Source organism: Phallusia mammillata, chromosome 6 (assembly GCF_965637545.1).
Source record: "Phallusia mammillata chromosome 6, kaPhaMamm4.hap1.1, whole genome shotgun sequence".
Taxonomy (NCBI): Eukaryota; Metazoa; Chordata; class Ascidiacea; order Phlebobranchia; family Ascidiidae; genus Phallusia; species Phallusia mammillata.
The window spans coordinates 26,037,473-26,059,131 of record NC_137257.1 but is presented as its reverse complement, the minus strand read 5'-3'; the positions used below and the strand labels follow the sequence as shown (position 1 = coordinate 26,059,131).

General features: G+C 38.7%; 2 protein-coding genes across 4 annotated transcripts; both read right to left on the bottom strand.

Annotated features, from left to right (window-relative positions):
• Positions 1 to 999: 999 nt before the first annotated feature.
• Positions 1,000 to 19,986, bottom strand: LOC145233747 (uncharacterized). Of its 3 annotated transcripts, none has more exons than XM_080098519.1 (10): positions 19,926 to 19,986; positions 19,485 to 19,642; positions 19,359 to 19,419; positions 18,948 to 19,117; positions 18,692 to 18,752; positions 18,368 to 18,537; positions 18,230 to 18,299; positions 12,430 to 12,623; positions 11,703 to 11,778; positions 1,000 to 1,277 (listed from the first exon to the last, which is right to left on the bottom strand). In XM_080098519.1, exons 2-10 carry the CDS (start codon positions 19,528 to 19,530, stop codon positions 1,082 to 1,084), a joined length of 1,044 nt encoding a protein of 347 aa, XP_079954645.1. In that variant the 5' UTR covers positions 19,531 to 19,642; positions 19,926 to 19,986; the 3' UTR covers positions 1,000 to 1,081. The 3 variants fall into 3 exon arrangements, with proteins under 3 accessions (XP_079954645.1, XP_079954646.1, XP_079954648.1); XM_080098520.1 differs by lacking the exons at positions 1,000 to 1,277; positions 11,703 to 11,778; positions 12,430 to 12,623 and adding exons at positions 16,887 to 17,292; positions 17,439 to 17,514; positions 17,742 to 17,935; XM_080098522.1 differs by lacking the exons at positions 1,000 to 1,277; positions 11,703 to 11,778; positions 12,430 to 12,623 and adding exons at positions 17,435 to 17,514; positions 17,742 to 17,935.
• Positions 1,420 to 7,596, bottom strand: LOC145232610 (uncharacterized). Its single transcript, XM_080097270.1, has 17 exons — positions 7,434 to 7,596; positions 6,957 to 7,017; positions 6,564 to 6,736; positions 6,188 to 6,251; positions 5,652 to 5,824; positions 5,520 to 5,580; positions 5,253 to 5,416; positions 4,877 to 4,940; positions 4,162 to 4,331; positions 3,958 to 4,021; positions 3,599 to 3,835; positions 3,168 to 3,358; positions 3,021 to 3,099; positions 2,680 to 2,855; positions 2,134 to 2,194; positions 1,788 to 1,981; positions 1,420 to 1,499 (listed from the first exon to the last, which is right to left on the bottom strand). Exons 1-17 carry the CDS (start codon positions 7,594 to 7,596, stop codon positions 1,420 to 1,422), a joined length of 2,175 nt encoding a protein of 724 aa, XP_079953396.1.
• Positions 19,987 to 21,659: the final 1,673 nt, after the last annotated feature.

The window sequence follows — 21,659 nt, the reverse complement described above, 5'->3', positions numbered from 1 at the left end:
CGGCCCCTCCTTATATTCACAACATTGTAGCGTCCCGACTCTTTCAAGGGAGTCTGATTACCCCAAAACTTTTTCTCTCGCACAGCGCCATTAGAAATTTTCCAAAGGTCGCTTCCACGTGTTGACTCGTGTGCGGTGAGAATCGGCGTTTTTCCTCGTGTTTTTGTCATGACTTGTACAGCGCTCCTGTTTACTTCCACGGTAATTGAGGTATCAGTGTGCTGAGTTTTTTGGCCACAGACGATGCACGTGACGTTTTCAACAAATCATTTATTGCGGAGTTTTGGCTAAAGACGATACTGGACTTTTCTGCCAATCATTTATTGCTTGTTATGTTCACCGGCGACAAGCATATCGATTTAACATGTGCATTTTACTGAGTAAAATAAAACGTTGTTGAGTTTTACCAAATTTTATCTAAAAGTAACACTTTTATTCATTGAATGTGGGAACTGGATTGTTGATGTTGTTGTTAGATCAGTGGTAGTCGGTTAAGCTTCTGCTGTGAGCGTTAAGTCGACATTAGAACTTAATCCACAACACGTGGTTCCCAAACCCGCGCTCAGACGCATAAAAAAGGTTTCGAGTCAGTATTTCACGCAAGATTAAGTTTTCCCTTTTTACTTTTTTGTGTCCTGACTGATTTTGGGCAACGAAAGAGGAAGTGCACTGTGGTTGACGTTAGCCGGATTATTAAATAAGTAAAATTTGGAAGGTATTTTTGACCACTAGATAACCTTCGTTTGCTTTTGTTACTAGAGACACATTACTCCATTCTTTTCAAATGTTGCAACCACCAGAGTATCAACTTTAGTTGGTTTAAAGGTCTCCAAATTTCTTTGCTGTTTTCATGACACCCAGGAATTGTTTACAAAAGTTATATTTAATATTGTCAAAATCAAACGGATTTGGAATGTACAGAATCGGTTCAAATATATCATAACACTGAGACACAGTTTACATTAACACACTTCACAATCGGTTAAAATCCATGTGCAACGTAAAAAAATAGTTTAAACTTGGATATATATTCTCTAAATCACACAAACACAGTAATGCTGATGCATTGGAAACACATCGATTAAGCCATAAACCAACCGAGAACCACAAGACCCATCATCACCAACATATTAATTTGTGCTGCATGTTCAGCACCAGCTGTAGTTGTTGTTGCTGTTGTTGTTGTGGTTGTAGTGGTGGTGGTTGTGGTTGTTGTAGTGACAGCGGCAGAGTTGCAACCGTCAGTGTCACAGCAATATTCGATGCAACCTTCAGCCCTGTAAAACATATTTCTTTAGTCTATCTGCATTAACTTTTTTAAAAGTTGTTTTTTTTTTCGCCATGAATTAGAAAGATACAAAGTTGAATGTTAAGTACATTTTTTTGGCAGTCACCAATGAGTAGATTTGTTTAATCAACTCACCCATCGCAAAGCATGTTTCCATCGTTGCACTCAGCTGCTGTGCTGCAGGTTCCATCTATTACCACTGTGGTCTCACCTAAACAGGTGTGAATTTGTACTCAGTAGGGTTTTCTGCTCCAAATCATTTTTTTACAATTTACGATTAAGCTTAGGTCGACTGCTTTGTGTTAGTAGGTTGTATGTTGACAAAAATAGGAAATCGTTGATAAAAACTTTTCCGAGTTGTACTTCTTATAACCTGCTTCACTTTAGATTAAAATGTTTTGCTTAGGTTTCCTGATTTGCGTACACGCCTGTTCCACGCGAAAATAAACCCGATTGTAGTTTTAACTGTTGATGCAATGCAACTGTTACAGCTACCTACCTCCAGTTGTAGTTGTGGTTTGTGTTCTTCCACACATTTCGCCAGCCGGGCAATGCATAGCAGTCAGACTTCCAGTTGCTGCAGCACTTCCAACTTGCATAGTTCTTCCAACCAAACACTGTCTTGTCATTTGTGTTGCCACTGATAGACTATTACATCCATCTGCCACGTTGCAACAAGCTGCCACACAACCTCTGCAACACACATTATGGGTCATTGGTTAACATTTACCTCAGTTGCGACAATACTAAGTTTTGGATTAAATTTAGTTTTTATTTGATTTGCATATTGACGTGTGTTGCGCATTATGCTAGGTATAAATCATTGAGAGAAAAGTGAAACTTACGAGGTTTCTCCACAAAGTCCAGCTGTGCATTGAGTTGTCGTTGAACAAAATCCTTCAACAGCTGTAATGAACAAGATTTACGTCAGACTTTTTAAACTTTTTTTAATCGTAGATATATGTATAAACTTTACGTTCTCTTTATGAAAAAACAAATTACAATGTTAGAATTAGGTATTACTTTACACATGGGCATTTGAAAAGTAGGCCAGAATACCATTAAATGGCTGTCCGAAATCAGTTCAAAAGCGGTAGTGAAAATAACTAAATGGGCACCAAAAACAGAAGTGTATCACTATTAAGTTGGGTAATATAATATTTGTGTTGATTTGTTAATGATTAGATCAGTGAACCGCGGTTTTATTTTACTTTAACCTAAATTTTCCAATTTGGCGGCATAGATTAATCCCAAAACAAAAGAATCCTTGAAGATAATACAAAAATACTTACCAAATTTTGAAGCAAAAATGTATGTAAGGTTGATTGTAAATGTGAAAGTGCGATGTGTAGTTAACCTAAAATGTTTTAATAATACATGTCAAATTTTACCTCCACTTGTTAATTCTGTTCTCCCACATCGTTCTGTAGCTTGGCATGTCATAGCTGGGGTTGGAAACGCTCCACTAGCAAAAACTCCCACTCCACAGGTCACTACGTTCTTGATAACAGTGACTGTTTCGCTGTTACAGTTGTCGGCATCATTGCAACATGCTGCCACACAACCCCTGGAGTACAATGAAATATATATTATTTTACATTGACGTTTACATCTAAGCAATAGCCAAAAAATACAGAATGCTACAGCAATGTAAAACAATTTATAAAAAAACGAGGTTTTTGCTTTTTAAGTGTTTTGTCATCTGTTTATCTATTTTTAACGTCCAACTTACGTGACACCAGTGCAGAGTAGATCACAAGCAGTGGCATCAGCCTGGCATGATCCAACCCTCACCACAGTATCCACATTATCTGTAATATTACTTCACATTAAGTATGTGTCTGGGTATGCAGCCATAAATATTTCCAAAAGTTGTTACTTGCTGTTGTGGTGGTTTCAGTTCTCCCGCAGAAGGTGTTTGGACTGCAATGTGTGGGCACTATACTTCCAGTTGGATCATTAGTTCCAACTGTGGTAGTTGTTCCAACCATGCAAACTCTGCCTGTCGTCACAGCAATGGTCAAAGTGTTGCACAAGTCTGCGTCATTGCAACACGCAGCAACACAATCTCTGTGACGAAAACAAATTTAATGGTTTGCCGGCACAAAATGAACCGAAGTATCTGGTTTGACTTTGGATTCGTTTGAGTTTATTTAAACTTGTGCCAAATTGAATCGTTTTTTTAACAGTTTTTTTAATCGAGGGTATTATGCTTGTGTTATAACACCCGGGAAAAGGGTTTTGGCTTGATAGAAAAAAGTTTAATGACAAGTGTACATGAGTATCAGATTTATTCATGAAGCAACGTACGTTGCGGTGCAACCACTAGCGCACATGGAAGCGTCAGCAATGCAGGATCCCGCAATCGTATTCGTTGAGGTTGTTTCAGTCCTGCGACAGTGTTCATCTGTGTCACATGTCATGATTGTAGTGAAGGCTCCGTTACTGTCGGCTGTCCCAAACCCGCACCGGACGACTGCGACGATATCTGTGACTGCTTCTGTGTTGCAGAAATCTGCATCGTTGCAACACGCAGACATGCAGTTTCTGTAACACGAGTGAAATAAGTTATGAGACTTCGTGTTGTACAACGTGTTGTATCGGAGCATACATACATTAGCTGCACTGAAAAATAGCTGAAACAGAACACAGTTTTGACAAACACTTACGTTACTCCAGAACATAGCAAATCACATGCAGCTTGTGTCTGGCAGGAACCCACTGTGTCACCACCTACACATATTTTGTATTCGAATTAAGTCGGACAAAGCTCAGTCAACATAACTAACCAAAATCTTGTATAACTATAGGAAGTGTGCTAACCAAATCGGCTAATTTGTTTTTGCAAAACAACTACAAAAACGAACTTTTACCTCCACTGACTTCCATTCTTGCGCAAAGTTCGCCAGCGGCACAAGTGGTGGCAGTAGGAAATGCATTGTTAGCCCAAGTTCCAGTTCCACATTTAATAGTTGCGCCAATTTCTGCCACTGCTCTTGTGTTACACATATCCGCGTCACTGCAACATGCTGAAGTGCAAGACCTGGAAAAAGTCAAATTACAGAAAATAATCCGTGAGAATTTTCACTAGAAACCTTCAACAAAAATGAAGATGCAACGCGGTTGTGAAGTTGTGAAATCAGAAATACTTATTGTAATGTTTAAGTTACGTATTTAACTGGCTGTTTCTCGTCAAATCATTTTCGATTCTCAATGAGTTTATTTCGTGAAAATTTCGTTTTGTCGCGACGTCAGAAACACCTTTCTACAAAGTATGGTTTCCTAGCGTTTTTAAATTTTCGTAGTTCCGAAGTTGTATGAACAGATCGCGTAAATTATGTAGCTGTTGGGTTTACCGATATTTTGCTTTTTTAAACAAAGTGGGTTTGGCGTCACTGCATTCAAGTATTGCTCATAAGCAGCGCATTATTAAATCAGAAAACATTTTGTATTGACTAGAACAGTACATTGCATTAATGCTTTCTGTTATTACTGGAACATTATTTTGTAGTGATGTTTTCTGTCGTTTGATTTAGCCGTAGAAAGCCGGAATCAGCTCAAGATACCAAATTGTTTTTTTGTACTTACGCAGTATTTTTACATAAGTCGTCGCATTCTGCTTGGGTCGAACAAGATCCTGTAGTTGCTGCACCTTTAACCAAAAACATAAAAGTTTGACTTAAACATCGGTTAAGGTAGGTAAAATTATTCAAACTAAAACAAATTAGGACGAATGCTTGATAAAGCTTTACAGAAAGTATATGCACCCTCAAATACTTCAAAAAACAAAAACTTCATGAAAACATTTTATCAGTGCCAGTTTATTTCACCCTTTGATATTTTTACATTAGAAACACATTTTCTGCACTAGCGTTCTTAATGTCAGTTGTTAAAAAAGCATTTATGGTTATTAACTACTGGTACAATTAAAAAAAAATGTAAGGAAAATTAAATATTTTCTTACTTGGAGCAGTTACTTCCATTCTTCCACAAAGCGATCCAGCCGCGCAAGTCAACAGTGTTGTAGTAGCGTCCGCTTCAGTTCCACATCGCACAATGTTGCTCATTTCTGCCACTGTTCGTGTGTTACAGTCGTCAGCATCATCGCAACATGCCGATACACAGTTTCTGGGAAAGGAACGGATGTTCAACTAACGTCATCCTACAACTTTTCGCATAATGTCCGCTTTGCAAAAAAACATTATGAAGCATTCTGCTTCATAAAACTTACGCGGTATTGTCACAAAGCGCTTCGCACTGGGCTTGCGTTGAACAAGTTCCGGTGGTAGCACCTGCAAAAACATTTTATGAAAAGCGCAACTATTTCTTGTTGCCATTTTAGTTCATGCAAATCGTTTCTTACCACCGGTAATTTCTGTTCGTCCACAAAGTGATCCTGCAGCACAAGTCAGCATTGTAGGAAATACTCCACTTGCCAACTCCCCAGATCCACATCGCACAATGTTGCTCATTTCTTCCACTGTTCGAGTATTGCAGTCATCAGCATCATTGCAACATGCCGATACACATGGATCCCTGTGACCATATTACTTTGTATATTGTTTGTTATATATCAATATGTTCAGTAATTGGCAGTTGTTCACTAAGGTTTTAGGTGAAATGATGATTTTTTTGAAAGGTAGGCAGCTTTTTTTGCCAAACGTCGTCACACAGTTTCTGATAGAATGCCTAAAGAAAATGTCTGGTGATATTTACATGATGTCGTGGCACAAGTTTCTGTTTAGTTTTGATAATAATATTAGTTTTCTTTGGCGAGTTTGGTTTTTAGTAATTTGGTTGTTAGATCTCTAAATTTATCTTTATGTGAACCATACAAAAACCAAAATACTGGTTTGAATGTTTATTGGCTTTCTCAAACTTTTGTACAGTAAAACTTACGTCACTGCATCGCATAGAGTTTCACATTCTGCAACAGTTGAACAAGATCCGACAATAGTTGGGGCTGTAAAAAGAAAATGTCGAATTAATGTGACCTGTGTTATTCTGACTCATTTAAGTGCACAACTCCCCTTTTCGTTACTACTAGATTCTTTTTTTGGATTAAAATTTCTTACTAAGTATTGTACACAGTGTGTCAACTCGACAGGGTTTGTCGGTATATGCGGCGTATACCGGTAATGCCAAATTAATAAAAAACAATTTTATTGCAAATTACAGGGCGCCAGACCTAATGTAGGTCTGCAAGATGGGTATAGGCGGAAAGAACACCCAAAAGAGCTGTACCGTTGTTAAAACATGTGAATCTTTTCCTTACGTGTGCCTGACGTTTCAATCCTTCCACACAGATCGCCTGGGTCACACACCATTGCAGGGGAAGGGAACGCGCTACCATCATGTGTACCAACCCCACATGTCACTGTTCCTCTCATTGCAGTGACCCCGGTGTTGCAATCGTCAGCATCATTGCAGCAGGCCGATACACAGTTTCTAAACGTTACAGAAATTTCTAAAAAACTTTTATTTTGGTTTGTTTGATTTAACTTAAATGCAAATTTCACTTGCTATAACTGCTTTTTGTCAGATATGTTGTTTTAGTGCGACGGCGCGGTTGTGAAACAAGCTAGCGTACTCTGTGCGCGTTTACTTGACGTATTTTATAATGTCGGTGAGAACAATTTTTTTAAAGTTCTTTTTTACATCAACTTACGCTGTTCCAGCACACAGAGCGTCACAAGCGGCGACATCGGCCTCACAGGATCCAACTTGGGCTGAAAAAAAAAACAGTAGTCGTTAAAAGAGGACACGTCCGATGTGAACTGTTTTGGCTCTGTGTTTCATGAGCTGTTTCCCTTTGACCGTTTTAAACATCCTTTAGGACGGATTTGTTTTACTCTCCACTTTTTAAACAAGTTGCGTTATAAATCATAGGTTGCAAAACGTGCGGTCATTGGGCAAAGGGGGCATAATAAATAAAGGTTGTGTGGGAGTCTTTGGATGTTAAATGAAGTGTTTTCCTGCCAAAACATTTAGTGTAAAGCTACCAAACGATTTGGAGCTGCTCTATGCGTCCGGTGTTATTTTTCTGTGGAAGGCGGTCTTATATCATATAATTACATTTGGTGCATAGCACACCCATTAAATTGCTTATACAAGCGAGAAATGCTCTTTACAAGCTTCTACTTACCACCGCCCGCTATTTCCGTCCTCCCACAAAACGTAGTACAGGTAGCTGCAGCTATACCATCACCAACCGTACCAACCATACAGGTCGCAGGCTGAGCATCACTGAACGAAATGCGACATACAAAGAAAACCGTGAACAGTGCAACTGTACGTACTTGGCCCATGTTTTTTTCAAATAAAATTGAAGATATTATTGGACAAAATAAATCTCCCCTGTATCTCTATCAATAACAATGTTAGTCGCAGAAAGTTTAACATACAATACATTGTCTTGTGTCATTTCACATGCAATCAAGGTCGCTTCGACTGCTTCAGTTACAACCAACGCCGACAATTGGGCACCGACTTGCCGCTAAATCATTCTCTTCGTCTAAGATCCCAAGCGCACGAATCTCGATTATGTTTCTCTTCCCACTTCACCGAAAACTCAACCAATCTGGACAAAAACGTGACAGCCCCCTCCTTATATTCACTACATTGTAGCGTCCCGACTCTTTCAAGGGAGTCTGATTACCCCAAAACTTTTCTTTTTTCTCTCGCACAGCGCCATTAGAAATTTTCCAAAGGTCGCATCCACGTGTTGACTCGTCGTGTGCGGCGAGGATCGGCCTTTTTCCTCGTGTTTTTGTTGTGACTGCTATTACGCTCCTGTTCACATTCACCTTAATTGAAGTTGGCTTTCAGCGTTCTCTTCAGCGCAAGTCTTTTTTCACAGCACTAAGTTGGGTTAACACCAAAGGTTTAAGTTACCCATTAAACGTTAGTTTTGTCATCCCAGTGGTGTACAACCTGTGGCCGAAGATTTATTCTAATGTGGTATTGCCTGTTGCTAGATATTTAGTTTAGACATACACCCTAAAGGTTTCGGGGCGAAGTAACGGTATTTTAATATGCGATGACAACCTAACTCATTGAACGAATCGAGTTTTAGGTTCGGGATTTGGGTGACCAAGACTAAATTACATGAAAACATTTTAGACATTTCTATCAAAGATGCGAATTTTTGCACGTCTGGAAACTAAGCTGTGGGTTTTACTGAGTCATAAACTATAGGGCTGTGCAAACAAGTATTACTAATTAAGTACGCCATACATCACACTTTCAGTAAGTTACTTGTGTGAAAACAATGCCATACGTTACAACATACATGACAAATCATTTTTTACGCTTGTGCTCTAAACAATATAAAGGACGCACTGGCGATCGTTGGCAAAAACAAAACCTTTTATGCGGTCATCAATAGCGAAAAAGTTGTGCAATCCCATGCTAGCCGTTGGCAGAAAGCAATATATAGACAACATTGATTGCACCCATGTATTTGAAATCCATAACACTATTCTCCTGAAAAACAATACTGGGTAAAGGATTTTAAATTCGCTGCGGTTTACTGTACATATGTTCTATTTGACATCAGTAACATTTCCCCTATTGAAAACAACACTTGGTTGTAGGATTTTAAACTTACCAAACTACATACTGATCGGCAAAAGTAATCTTTTATTTTGTGAGTTGAAATTTTTGCTATGCTTGGCGCCATTGGTCCAGATCGTATTGGTTTAGCTTCTGTTGTGAGCGTTGAGACGGCAATGGGACTTAATCCACAACAGTCGACACGTGGACCCCAGACCCCAGCTCAGACGGAGAAAAAAGGTTTTGTGTCAAAGTTTCACGCAAGACTAAGTTTGCCACTTGCCCTTACTGTTTTAGTTTTAATAAATCGAAGGAAGGTTAAATGCATATTGCTAAAAGCTGAAAGTTACTCTTTGATTACTTGCTAACTTTTTGATGCAAACGAATAACACAATTTTGCTTTGTAGACTCCTGTCGTGGGTTCGAATCCCACCGCAGGCTAGATTTTTCTAGCCTAACCCTTGCCATATGGTGGTGAATGCTTGGTGACTGGTAGATTCGGTATGGCGCCTTCAATTGGCCTGGCTTACTGTGATTTTACATTGTATTTTGAAATGTTTTTCTCGAGCGCTAGGATATTAACTAAAGCTTGTTTGGAAGTCTCTAAATTTTCCTTTTTCATGGAGCTATCATGAGACTTGATGCCGTTTTCATGAAACTCGGCAATTGTTTATCAAAGTTACATTTAGCGTTTTCAAAATCTAACGGTTTTGGAATGTACAGAATCGGTTCAATTGTATTATAACACTGAGACACAGCTTACATTAAAATTGAAATCCTCGCACTGTAGGCCTATTATATAAACCACACAGGACAATAACAAGTATTAACTTGGTTATTGATTGTTAAGTTCTTGGAATAAAGTTAGTTAATCTAGTCGTCTCTTTTGCACCAAAAATTTAACAGTAAAAATATGGTGTTGAAAATTACCTGCTAAAATTACCGGGACAGCTTGTTTAAAAACCTCTCCTTTAAGTGCTTATAAAAAATTATCCAATAGTGATTCTAATTGGCCTATTTTAAAGTACAGTTAGGTACGTTTGGATTTTTGACATTGGGTACGGTACGCTCTTCGTAACGAGGCACGTGGGACGGTCAACGCGGTCTACCGCACCGTACTGCCATCCTAGCTCATAAATCATTCTATTCTTTGAGTGAGTTATTGAAACCTTTTAACTTACGTTGCACTGTCGCACAGTCCTTTGCATGCTTCATGATTGTGACACGATCCGACAGTGGTGGTGCCTGTAAAAGGAAAATCTCTGTTTTGAAAAATGAAATACGACACCAACGTTTTAAACAAAATGGCGGTGTCGTAGTAGTGACGTTTCTTTTGACTTGAATACAACTGTATAGCGTATACTTCTGACCTTTACAGACAGTATTGTACAAAATGAGTTTTGCAAGGTTAAGAAAATTATGTAATGTAACGGATGTTTGCTTTGTATCAAGCATGTTTTCAGCTTCAGGATATTTGACAGTATTACTAAAATAGTTTTTACAAGCTTCCTGTGTTGGTTACGTATAGCTGATCGTTGTTATGATCAAGTGTTGTATTTGACACTTACTTCATCCAGTTGTTGTTTTTTTGTGCACAAAGTTCCCCGGCGGCACAAAACGTAACTGCAGGAAACTCTCCATTACTCAATGTTCCTCATATAATTCTGACTCCCACCTTTGCTACTTCGGGCGTTACGGTATCAGCAATGTTGCAACAAGCACCTGTGCAAAATTTATGGAACTAAAAAGTTTTTGTAATTTTAGTCGCATAAACTTTTGGTTTTTTTATTGTGCTAACGTCGCTTCTCTTTTTCTGCTTTAATCAGTTTCGCCGATCTTATTATTATTTCTTGTCATTGTACGTTGTTCTTAGAGCTATTATCATGCTTAAGATATTGAAACTTGGTATTGTTGTCTAACTTGCATGTTTATGTTGGGTTTGGTTAAACGGCTTCGATTAAAAGTAGTTCAAATACTTAACATACATTAAACTTAGCTTCGTACTTGCCTCATATGTTATACACGAGGAAAAAGAGGGGCATAAAAGTTTATGGTATTTGACTTTGTTGACACAAACTGATCGAATGCTAGATAACATACATATACGTGTTCAGAAAAATACTTTCTTCTCCTGGTGTATATTGTCCAGGTGTAGGCTATATTGATTTGTTTTTTTCTCATAATAGTCGGCTTTTAGTTTCTTATGCTTTTATTGCTTGCGAAACCGACTTGGTTCTTGTATTACACTTGTAACAGCCCTGACGAACTTTAATTTAACTTATTTTAAGGTTTTATCTTTTAAGATAACGTTTAGGCGATTTAGTGAACATGAGCTAACGTTGTCCATCTCGCAAAGCTCAGGTAAAGTCACACAATTTTATTTAGCGAGTTAAATTGTAAGCACTTTTGGAATGTACAGAATCAGTTCAAATGTATTATAACATTAAGACAGCTTACATTAAACACTTCATAGTACGTTTAAATCCATGTGCAACGTAAAAGAATAGTTTAAACTTGGATATATATTCTCTAAATCACACAAACACAGTAATGCTGATGCATTGGAAACACATCGATTAAGCCATAAACCAACCGAGAACCACAAGACCCATCATCATCAACATATTAATTTTGGTTGCATGCTCTGCACCGGATGTAGTTGCAAGAGTTGTTGTGGTGGTGACAGTGGCAGAGTTGCAACCGTCACTGTCACAGCAATGTTCGATGCAACCTGCAACCCTGCATCAGAAAAAATTTGTCATCTTTTAATAACACTAATTGTGTTGTACGCTATCGTATCGAGCGTTTGTTTTAGTATTAGCGATTAATAAGCGGTCATTTGCGTGCATAACAAACTCACCCATTGCAAAGCATGTTTCCATTGTTGCATTGAGCTGCTGTGGTGCAAGATCCCACTGTTACCACTGTGGTCTGACCTAAACACATGTAATGTTGTGTTGTTGTCATGATATACAAATGATATACACCTGATGTTTGTTGCGATTCATTACGTTGTTATGAGATGATTATGCTTAGCTTGTCTTATTAGTGTTTGCGTACGGTTTGCAGGAGGAAATACATGATTAACTTTAAACTGCAGACAGTGCACACTGTTTCGACCTATAAGGTCTCATCAGTGCAGCTGGTGACGAGAGATCGGCCGCATTGGCTAGTGTAGCCATTCAACGGCACTCCAGTTTGTTGGGAGCACAGGGTACAACCCCATGCATCACCTAGTCTGTGCGATGCCACAACTGGACATACAGCACAGATGAAACTGGCTCACAATGGCCATGGGGTTGTACCCTGTGCTCCCAACAAACTGGAGTGCCGTTGAATGGCTACACTAGCCAATGCGGCCGATCTCTCGTCACCAGCTGCACTGATGAGACCTTATAGGTCGAAACAGTGTGCACTGTCTGCAGCTTATCATTTATTGGCTCTATATGCTTTTACATTAACTTTAAACCTCTTGAACATCATTGAAGTTCAACATTGGGTGTTAAATGTGTGTTTGTGTTTATAAAATATGTTGCGGTTGGTTTAGTTTTAGATGTAGGTACATTGTAACTGTAGCAGCCATCTACCTGCATTTGTAGTTGTGGTTTGTTTTCTTCCACACATTTCACCAGCCATGCAATGCTCAAGAGTCAAACTTCCAGTTGCTGCTGCACTTCCAACTTGGGTGGTTGTTCCAGTGTAGCATTGTCTTGCTGTTTGTGTTGCCACTGACAGAGTGTTACATCCATCTGCGTCGTTGCAACAAGCTGACACGCAATCCCTGCAATAAAACAAGAAAAATTTATAAGCACACTGTTTTTTTTGTGTGTAAACCATTTGTATTTAAAATGACGACCACAATAGTTTGAGCATAGGATTTTTGACTTACGCTGCAGCACATCCTGTTCCACACGTGGCATCTCCTGCAATGCACGTTCCAACAGTTGTAACAGTGTTACCTGAAACAATAGTCCAAATGTTAATTATGTAATGAATGAAAACCGCCTATTCAATGAAATGCTTGATACCTGCAGTAGTTTCAGTTCTTTGGCATTGTTGACCAGATGCACAAGTCATTGTGTTAGGGAGGTTTCCATCTGTTGCAGACCCAGTTCCACATCGAACAACCATTTTTATTTGTGCCACAGTCCGAGTGTTGCAGTTATCGGCATCATTACAACATGCTGATGTACAACCCCTGTGATGGGTAATAATGATCTTGAAAGCTTATATTTAACCTTCATTATAGCTTAGATAGCAGACAAATCACTTAACTTAATAAGTGAAAACTTAGTCCTATTAATAAGTTTGTGTTTGTGTCAACTGATTAGTGTACCTGCCGATAAGACGTGAATACTGCGCTGTTTGTTACTTGCTAAATAATTCATTTGATTCTCACAAGTTTTTGCCAGTGTCGAAGTGCGTGTCACCTACTATGACAGATGTGGCCTTTCTCTTTTATGTGAAGCAACAATGACCGCCACTAAATCAATTTTCGTGTTGTTTTGTTTAATGCTTTCCATGCAACACTTTTATGTCAGTAAATGTAAAAAAGTTAACTTACGCGATTCCAGTACAGAGTAGATTGCATGAATTTTGTGTCTGGCACGATCCCTTTACAGCTGCAGACAAATTTGTCATTACAGTTTCTAAAGCTACTAATGTAAAGCGGTTTATTTGTTCGTTTGAATATGTAATGGGTATGTTACCAACACTGGCATTTTTTTTTATTGTAATCGATAAAAATTTGCAACATAACAACTTATTTGTAAATTTTTATTCACTTTTTATCAGGACGGTTTTAAAGTTTTACCTGTGCCAATTTCGGTCCTCGCGCAAAGCTGGTTGGCGGTGCAAGTGGTGGTTGAAGGAAACGCTCCATTAGCCATTGTTCCAGTTCCACACGCAATTGTTGCTTTGATGTTAGCCACAGACTCTCTGTTGCAGTTATCTTCGTTATTGCAACAGGCTGACACACAGTTGCTGAATAATATAAAATAGATGTTAAAATCCCTAAATTAAACTGACAAACTTTAAAAGTTCAATTCACTGATCATGAAATCTTTGATCAGTCGCATATGTGTTTTTGGCTTGGCAACTAAACTTCGGAAAATGTTTTTGCCTTTAAAAAAGGTATTGACAAAGTTTACCTTAATGAAAAGTTTCGAATTGTTGTTGAAATTTTTATGTTTGAGTCGGATGGAAACGCGTCAGCATTGCAAATTTTATAACTTACGCGGTGCCTGCACAAAGAGCGTCACAAGTGGCGACAGAATCTTGACATGATCCAACTGTTGTCACAACTCTACCCTCTAAAAAACATCACCAATTGACTTTTTTTTGAAATATTTTGCATTATAACGTTTATTTATTTTTTGCTAATGCGGGGGTTGAAAATATGACTTTTTTAAAGTGCACATTTAAGAGATTCACAACTGTAATGGCACTTTTTAGTCGGCACAAAACATATTTAAAAGATTAGGCAAACTTAATAAAATGTTTCTTTCATTATAAAAGTGCAGTCAAAAAATTGTAATACACCATCAGGTTGACACTTGCTCACCTGTCATTTCGGTCCTTCCGCAAATCTGGTTAGCCGTGCAAGTTGTAAACGTCAGCACTCCGGAAGCACGGTTGGATCCATCTTTTGTAAAAGTTCCCACCATACAAACTCTCAGCGCGTTTGCTGCCGTAATCTGAGCAACGGTTCCCGAATTGCAATCGTCAGCGTTTGAGCAACAAGCTGATACGCATGTGCCGCTTCAAAAAAGCGAAATATTGTATTAAGCCTCCAAGTCGGTTGTAAAGGTTCATGTTGACTTACGTTTCACCAGTACATAGTCCAGCGCATGCAGTTTGAGCCTGGCACGAGGCTGTGGTTGTAGTCGACCCTGTGTAAAAATTGACTCATTTAGTTTTGTTTTTGTACATTTAGTTTCGTAATTTTATGTTTTTTGAACGTGCTCCATACTTAGTTCTGCTTCCTTCACCTACCTCCAGATGTAACTTCTTTTTTAGCACAAACTTCATTTGCGGAACATGGTGTTGAAGGTGCTGAGCCACTATTCGTAACGGAACATGACACAACGTTCATTTGAACCTGGGTCTGGCTGTTACAATCATCTGCGTTGTTGCAGCATGCTGAGACGCAGCTATGCGCAAAAACATGTCAATTCGTAAAAATAATATATCGATATCGAGTATGCTATTTTTGGTGATTTATCCAAACAGATATTGTACTGAAACATTGAGCGTAAATGGGGTTTAAGGTTCGTTAAGTACGCGGGTTTAAAATTATTACGAGATACTGCTGTAGTTACCTAGTTTGGCCAGTACACAGAGCAGCACATTCTGTCGCAGTTGAGCAAGAGCCCGTAGGTGTCGTAGTTCCGCCTTGAGGTTTAGCAAATGTTGGAATTAAACCATCGTCTTATGTTAATTTGTAAATTGACAATTGTACCTGAAGTAACTTCTTTTCTTCCGCACATAACCCCATCTCTACATGTTATGCTGGTCACGGGAGTAGTCGTGTAGTCAGTAACGCAATCGACAAGTCCAATCATAGTCGCCACCGGATCACCGTTGCAGTTGTCTGCGTTCTTGCAGCAAGCAGCAACACAACCTCTGCAAATACAAGTAAAAAGTTTTACTTCGGTGATTTTACACGAGTCTTTGTTGGCTACAAACTTACGTTACACCAAGGCAAAGATTGTCGCATGCAGAGAATGTAGAACAAGATGCCACGGTCGTGACGACGGTACCTAAAAACATAAGTTGCGCAGAAGTCTAAATATACATTTAAGTTGAATGGTATGTTCTCAGCATTGCAACGATATATTTGTAAATACCCGCAGTTGTTTGAGTTCTTGAGCATTGGTTGTTGACTGGGCAAGTCGCAGATACAAACGATCCAATTGTGGGATTTGATCCATTCTGCATCATTGTTCCTATGCGACAATTCAAACAATTTGCAACACCGCACAGAAGGACGCAAAAAACGGTCATTGCTCCAGCATAATGCATTTTTCGTTTTGTTTGTTGTAGGTAGTCGAATATTATTTATGACAAGTTTGTGACAAAACCCCTGCCTTTTTCCCGATGAAAATCGACAACCAGCAACATTTTTGTTACACAACGTTCTTCCAACAAAGTGATTTAACAACTTGGAAGTTTTTTGTGGTTGCTACAAAAACTTTACTAAAATGCGTGCACATCAAAGCCAATTTAATTTGTATTATACCACATAAAGCTAAGTTGAGAAAAATTGGGTCTAAGCCTACGCACCCAAAAGGACCTTTGGCTGCATTGCCGTTTGACCCCCGACAATTTTGGACGAGTTTGCCGCATAACACTGACATGTTCTGTTCCATCCACACTTTTACCGATTTTTTATCTTTCCACTTTACCGTAAACTCCGTACTGCCTCAACGGTAGAGACAGAATCGGAAATGCAGAGTCAGCACGTGAATCTTTGTCCACTTTGTCTCACAAGGTATTTCCCTTTTTCTGTCTTCACGCTTATTAGCTTCACACCTGACTTTTATGTCAAGAAATGACGGAATAGCTGAAGGTACTGTCCAGCTTCCTGTGTTGTTTACGTATAGCTGATCGTTGTTATGATCAAGTGTTGTATTTGACACTTACTTCCTCCAGTTCTTGTTTCTTTTCGTGCACAAAGTTCCCCGGCGACACAAAAGGTAAATGCAGGAAACGCTCCATTATTCAAAGTTCTGTTCGGGCGTTACAATTATTAGCAATGTCGGCTTTCTTTCTCTTCCCGCTTTAAGTCAACCCAACTGCACAAAAAAGTGACAGCCCTTCCGTATATTTACATTGTAGCGTCCGACTCGAAACTTTAGTATTAGCAGGTGGATCTCCTACCCGCTTCTTCGAGAAATAAATTTGTTACAAGCGCAATTGGTCTTTTCTCATTTTGTATGATGCTTTTAACAACCCTGACGAACCATGATTCAAGGCGTTTGCTTTAAACTAACAGTCAGGTGTTTTAGTGCACAAGAGATAAACCACAGGCATTTGGCTCAAAGATTTAAAATTGTATTTAGGGATGTCAAATGCAAACAGTTTTGGAATGTACAGAATCGGTTTAATAGTATTATAACACTGAGACACAGCTTACATTAACACACTTCACAGTAGGTTGGAATCCATGTGCAACGTAAGAAAATAGTTTAAACTTGGATATATATTCTCTAAATCACACAAACACAATAATGCTGATGCATTGGAAACACATCGATTAGGCCATGAACCAACCGAGAACCACAAGACCCATCATCACCAACATATTAATTTGTGCTGCATGTTTAGCACCAGATGTGGTTGTTGCAGTTGTTGTAGTGGTTGTAGTAGTGGTGGTTGTGGTTGTTGTAGTGACAGCGGCAGAGTTGCAACCATCAGTGTCACAGCAATATTCGATGCAACCGGCAGCCCTGCAAAAGATTTTTTCACCTTATTGCAATATTAATAATCGTGCTGTAATGTTGCACGCCATGGTATCGAGTATTTTTTTAGTATAGGCATCTACATCTTGTTTAGGCGATTAATAGACGGTCAAATGCTTGCATAACCAACTCACCCATTGCAAAGCATGTTTCCATCGTTGCATTCAGCTGCTGTGCTGCAAGATCCAACTGTTGTCACTGTAGTCTCACCTAAACAAATTAAATATATTATTGTCTTCTTAAACACCATGTCTATTGTAATTTTGTGTGTTGTTAAGTAATGTTTACGCTTTGTATGACAAGCGTACAGTTTGCAGGCATAAATTCTTGGCGTATTTCGAATACATGTACGACTTCGTTGGTTGAATGCGTTTATGTATATTGATGTTGTTTGTAGTTTTAGATGTTGATGCATTGTAACTGTGACAGCAATCTACCTCCATTTGTAGTTGTGGTTTGTTTTCTTCCACACATTTCACCAGCGGAGCAATGCTCAGCAGTCAAACTTCCATTTGCTGCTGCACTTCCAACTTGGGTGGTTGTTCCAGTGTAACATTGTCTTGCCATTTGTGTTGCCACTGACAGAGTGTTACATCCATCTGCGTCGTTGCAACAAGCTGACACGCAAGCCCTGCAACCAATAAACAAAAGTGTTTATCTGAGTGCTAAGTCATAAAAACTAAAATAAAGTTTGGATCTTTTCCCTACTAGGGAACGAGTTAAGAAAGTTCGAATTTTAATTGGCTATCAGTATGTTACGGTTTGCAAATCAAAATATCCTTATTCTGTCGACTTTGCGATTTTGTCTACCCGTTTCCTTCCAAGTTGTAACTGTTTGTTGTCACGAACGCTGGATTCAATTTTTTGTGACAATTTAAAGTTGACATGATAACAATTTGGATAGCATTAGAGCTTTTAAACTTACGGAGCAGTACATCCAGATCCACATGTGGCATCTCCAGCAATACATGAACCAACAAGTGTAACAGTTTGGCCTGAAAAATAAACCCAGTTTTAATTATGTAATGAATGAAGATAAAGATTTTTATGCAACAGATTATACCTGAAGTTGTTTCAGTTCTTTGACATTTTTGACCAGATGCACAAACCATTGTTGCAGTGAATGCTCCGTTCGTTACAGGCGCAATTCCACATCGGACCACATCTATTATGTTCGTAACAGAAAGACTGTTGCAGAAATCTCCGTCGTTGCAACACGCAGATGTGCAACCCCTGCAATATATCCAACATTTAATGTTTTCACTCTGGCAGGTTGTTAAGCAAAACGATGCACGCCAGATAAATGTGAAAGTTAAAATAACTAACTATATGTCAGCTTTTATTACAAGTTGCAGAAATTTTCATATACGTGGAAAAATTCACTCACGTGACTCCAGCGCAGAGCAAATTACATCCAGTTTGTGTCTTGCACGATCCTTCTGTAGCACCTGAAAATAAGTTTTGGTATTTTACAATATAGAACTTCATTTGGTTACAAGTTAAACAGGACGAAAATTTGTTGTGTGTGGTTGTCAGTTTTAGGCATAGTTGCATGTAAAAAGTCCCTAATGGGAGTTTTTTTGCGAAACGGAAGAATGTCTAAAGGAAATGTAGGCTGGCTAAACAAAGTTTGGCTTATTTACCTCCTGTTATTTCTGTCCTTGCGCAGAGCTCGTTAGCGGCACAAGTGGTAGCTGTAGGAAACGCGCCACCAGTTAAAGTTCCAGTTCCACATCTTATTCTGGTTTCAATCTGTACCACTGTTCGGGTGTTACAATTGTCTGAGTCACTGCAACATGCTGACGTGCAGGTTCTGTAAAATTAAATTAAGATAAGGTAAAAAATGAAACGTGACAACATACAATTCGAAATGCAAGAAACATATTGCACAGATCAACAAAATTAGTGCACACTTGACTTTCGGTTGTCTTTTTCTAAGGGCCTTTTTGATTTTATTTATAAGCATCAAAATTCAAATAACTAAATCGCACTAGGTTTTCGCCGCTTGATTGCAGCACAATTTAATTTGTGAATATTTTTTGACCCATACTTACGCAGTGCCGGTACATAGGCTGTCACATTCATCCTGGGTTGAGCAACTTCCATCAATAGTGCCTAAAAATATATCAAAGTAAAAAAAAAAACTTTTCTAATAGGCCACAACAGGATTTATTTCTTACTTCCATCTAATGTTCGCCCACATAGCGATCCAGCAGCGCAAGTCATCGATGCCGCTGTTGGGTCAGACCCAGTCCCACACAGAACCACGTTGTCTATATTTGCTACTGACTGAGTGTTGCAATAATCTCCATCCTTGCAGCAAGCCGATATACAGCCCCTGATAATAATGTGATGTCGATATTTATCTTAAAGGTGTGTATTGGTTTTCATCTATGTTATGTACACGGATTAGGTATAAACTACTTTTTGTTGTAATATTATGTTGTGATGAAAAACAGCAAGAAGTAGTCTGTAAAAAGTAAATTAAATGTGCGGCGCTACAGAAAAGTTGGTAATTATCCATTTATTTTAATCCCATTTATTAGCTAAAGATTGAACTAATTTTTGTGTTTGATGAATCTTCTATGCTTCCAGTGAGTTATTTAAGCCACATAACTTACGTATCACTGTCGCACAGTCCTTCACATGCTGTCTGAGTCTGACACGATCCGACAATGGCGGTGGCTGTAAAAGAGAAATGTCTTATTAAAAAATGAAATAAGATGCCAACGTTCCAAACAAGAGGGCGATGTCGTGGTAGTGACGTTTCGTTTGACTTCAATGTACCTTTATAGCATACAATTCTAATCTTTATAGTGAGTGTTTTGCAAAGTCGGTTTTTATGAGCGTTTAACATGTGAATTCAATGTAACACATGAGTTGCCTTTCCTCCGCCTAGCGCCAAGATTGTTTTTCAGCTTCGGGATATTAGGCAGTAAGCATCCTGTGTTGGTTACTAATAACCGATTGTTGTTATGACCAAGTGTTGTATCTGACACTCACTTGAACCCGATGTTGTTTCTGTCCTTGCACAAAGTTCCCCGGCGGCGCAAAACGTAGCTGCAGGAAACGCTCCATCATTTAATGTTCCAGTTCCACATACAATTCTGTCTTCCATTTGTTCTACTGTTCGGGCGTTACAATTATCAGCATTGTTACAACATGCAGCTGTGCAAGATCTGTGAAACAAAAAAATGGTTTTTGTAATTTTTAGTCGCAGAAAAATGCGCTTTTATGTTCGTTGTGCTAATGGTAAAGTTGCTTCACTTCTGCTGTTTTCAATTAGTTTCGTCGATAATTTATAATTTCTTGCTATAGATTTTTGATGTTTTTATTTTGATTTAAACAATTCTTTTTCTCACTTACGCGGTTCCAGCACAAAGGGCGTCGCATTCTGCTTGAGTTGAACATGATCCGGTTATTGCTGAACCTTTAAGCAAAAACACAAACTTAGTTTAAAAATTCTCAGAAGTGTAAAATAGTATGTTGGAAAGATGATACAAGTTCTTTGGTAAATATATCCGCACATTGACATTTACCTACTTTAAAATGTTGGCTGCACTGGCGTTTTAGATTGCAGTCGCTTCTAAGCGCGTTGGTTATTATAATTTTTTAAACTGGTAAATGTAAAACTATACCAGTTCCAATTTCGAATATTATTTATCTATTGTTTGCCTTGTCCACTTTCATCTACTTTGAAAGTCAATGTATGTTAATGTTTGAAACATGGCACCAGTGCTTTTCATATAAGCAAGCTAAACAATCCCATACCTGTTCCGGTAACTTCCCTTCTTCCACAAAGCGATCCAGCTGCGCAAGTCAACAGTGTTGTAGTAGCGTCTGCACCAGTTCCACATCGCACAATGTTGCTCATCTGTGCCACTGTGCGGGTATTGCAGTTGTCAGCATCATTGCAACATGCCGATACACAGTTTCTGAGAAGTCAAATAAAGAGTTAGTGACACTTTCCTGTCTTTCTTAAGGACCAATTTTTCCTTTTAAGTCTGAGCTTGGAGAAAAGTTAAAACGAAATAAACCATAATTATATCGTTTTAACTTACTCGGTACTGCCGCAGAGCGTCTCGCACTCCATCGCTGTGGAACAACTCCCGGTTGTGGCGCCTGTAAAAAGGTTTTGCGAAAGCTTGGCACTTTGTTTTAACGTACAAAATAACCATTGATCGATTTGTCACATACATTGCTATCCCACAATGCTTTTACAGAATGTAATTTTTACTTTATAGAATTCAAAAAGCGCGAATAAGTAATTCTAATTTTAATATTAAATTATTAGTATTGCCGTTTTAAAATTAATACCCACCACCATCAACTTCCGTTCTGCCACAAAGCGATCC

Coding starts and splice junctions, on each gene's coding strand:
- LOC145232610 (XM_080097270.1), bottom strand. CDS start 7,596: ATGGGCCAAGTACGTACAGTTGCACTGTTCACGGTTTTCTTTGTATGT. Junction 5,417..5,519: donor GCGCTTTGTGACAATACCGC/GTAAGTTTTATG, acceptor TTCCTTTCCCAG/AAACTGTGTATCGGCATGTT. Junction 4,332..4,876: donor GACTTATGTAAAAATACTGC/GTAAGTACAAAA, acceptor GACTTTTTCCAG/GTCTTGCACTTCAGCATGTT.
- LOC145233747 (XM_080098519.1), bottom strand. CDS start 19,530: ATGACTTGCGCTGCTGGATCGCTATGTGGGCGAACATTAGATGGAA. Junction 11,779..12,429: donor AACCACAACTACAAATGCAG/GTAGATGGCTGC, acceptor ACATGTGTTTAG/GTCAGACCACAGTGGTAACA. Junction 1,278..11,702: donor GGAAACATGCTTTGCAATGG/GTGAGTTTGTTA, acceptor TATGTTTTACAG/GGCTGAAGGTTGCATCGAAT.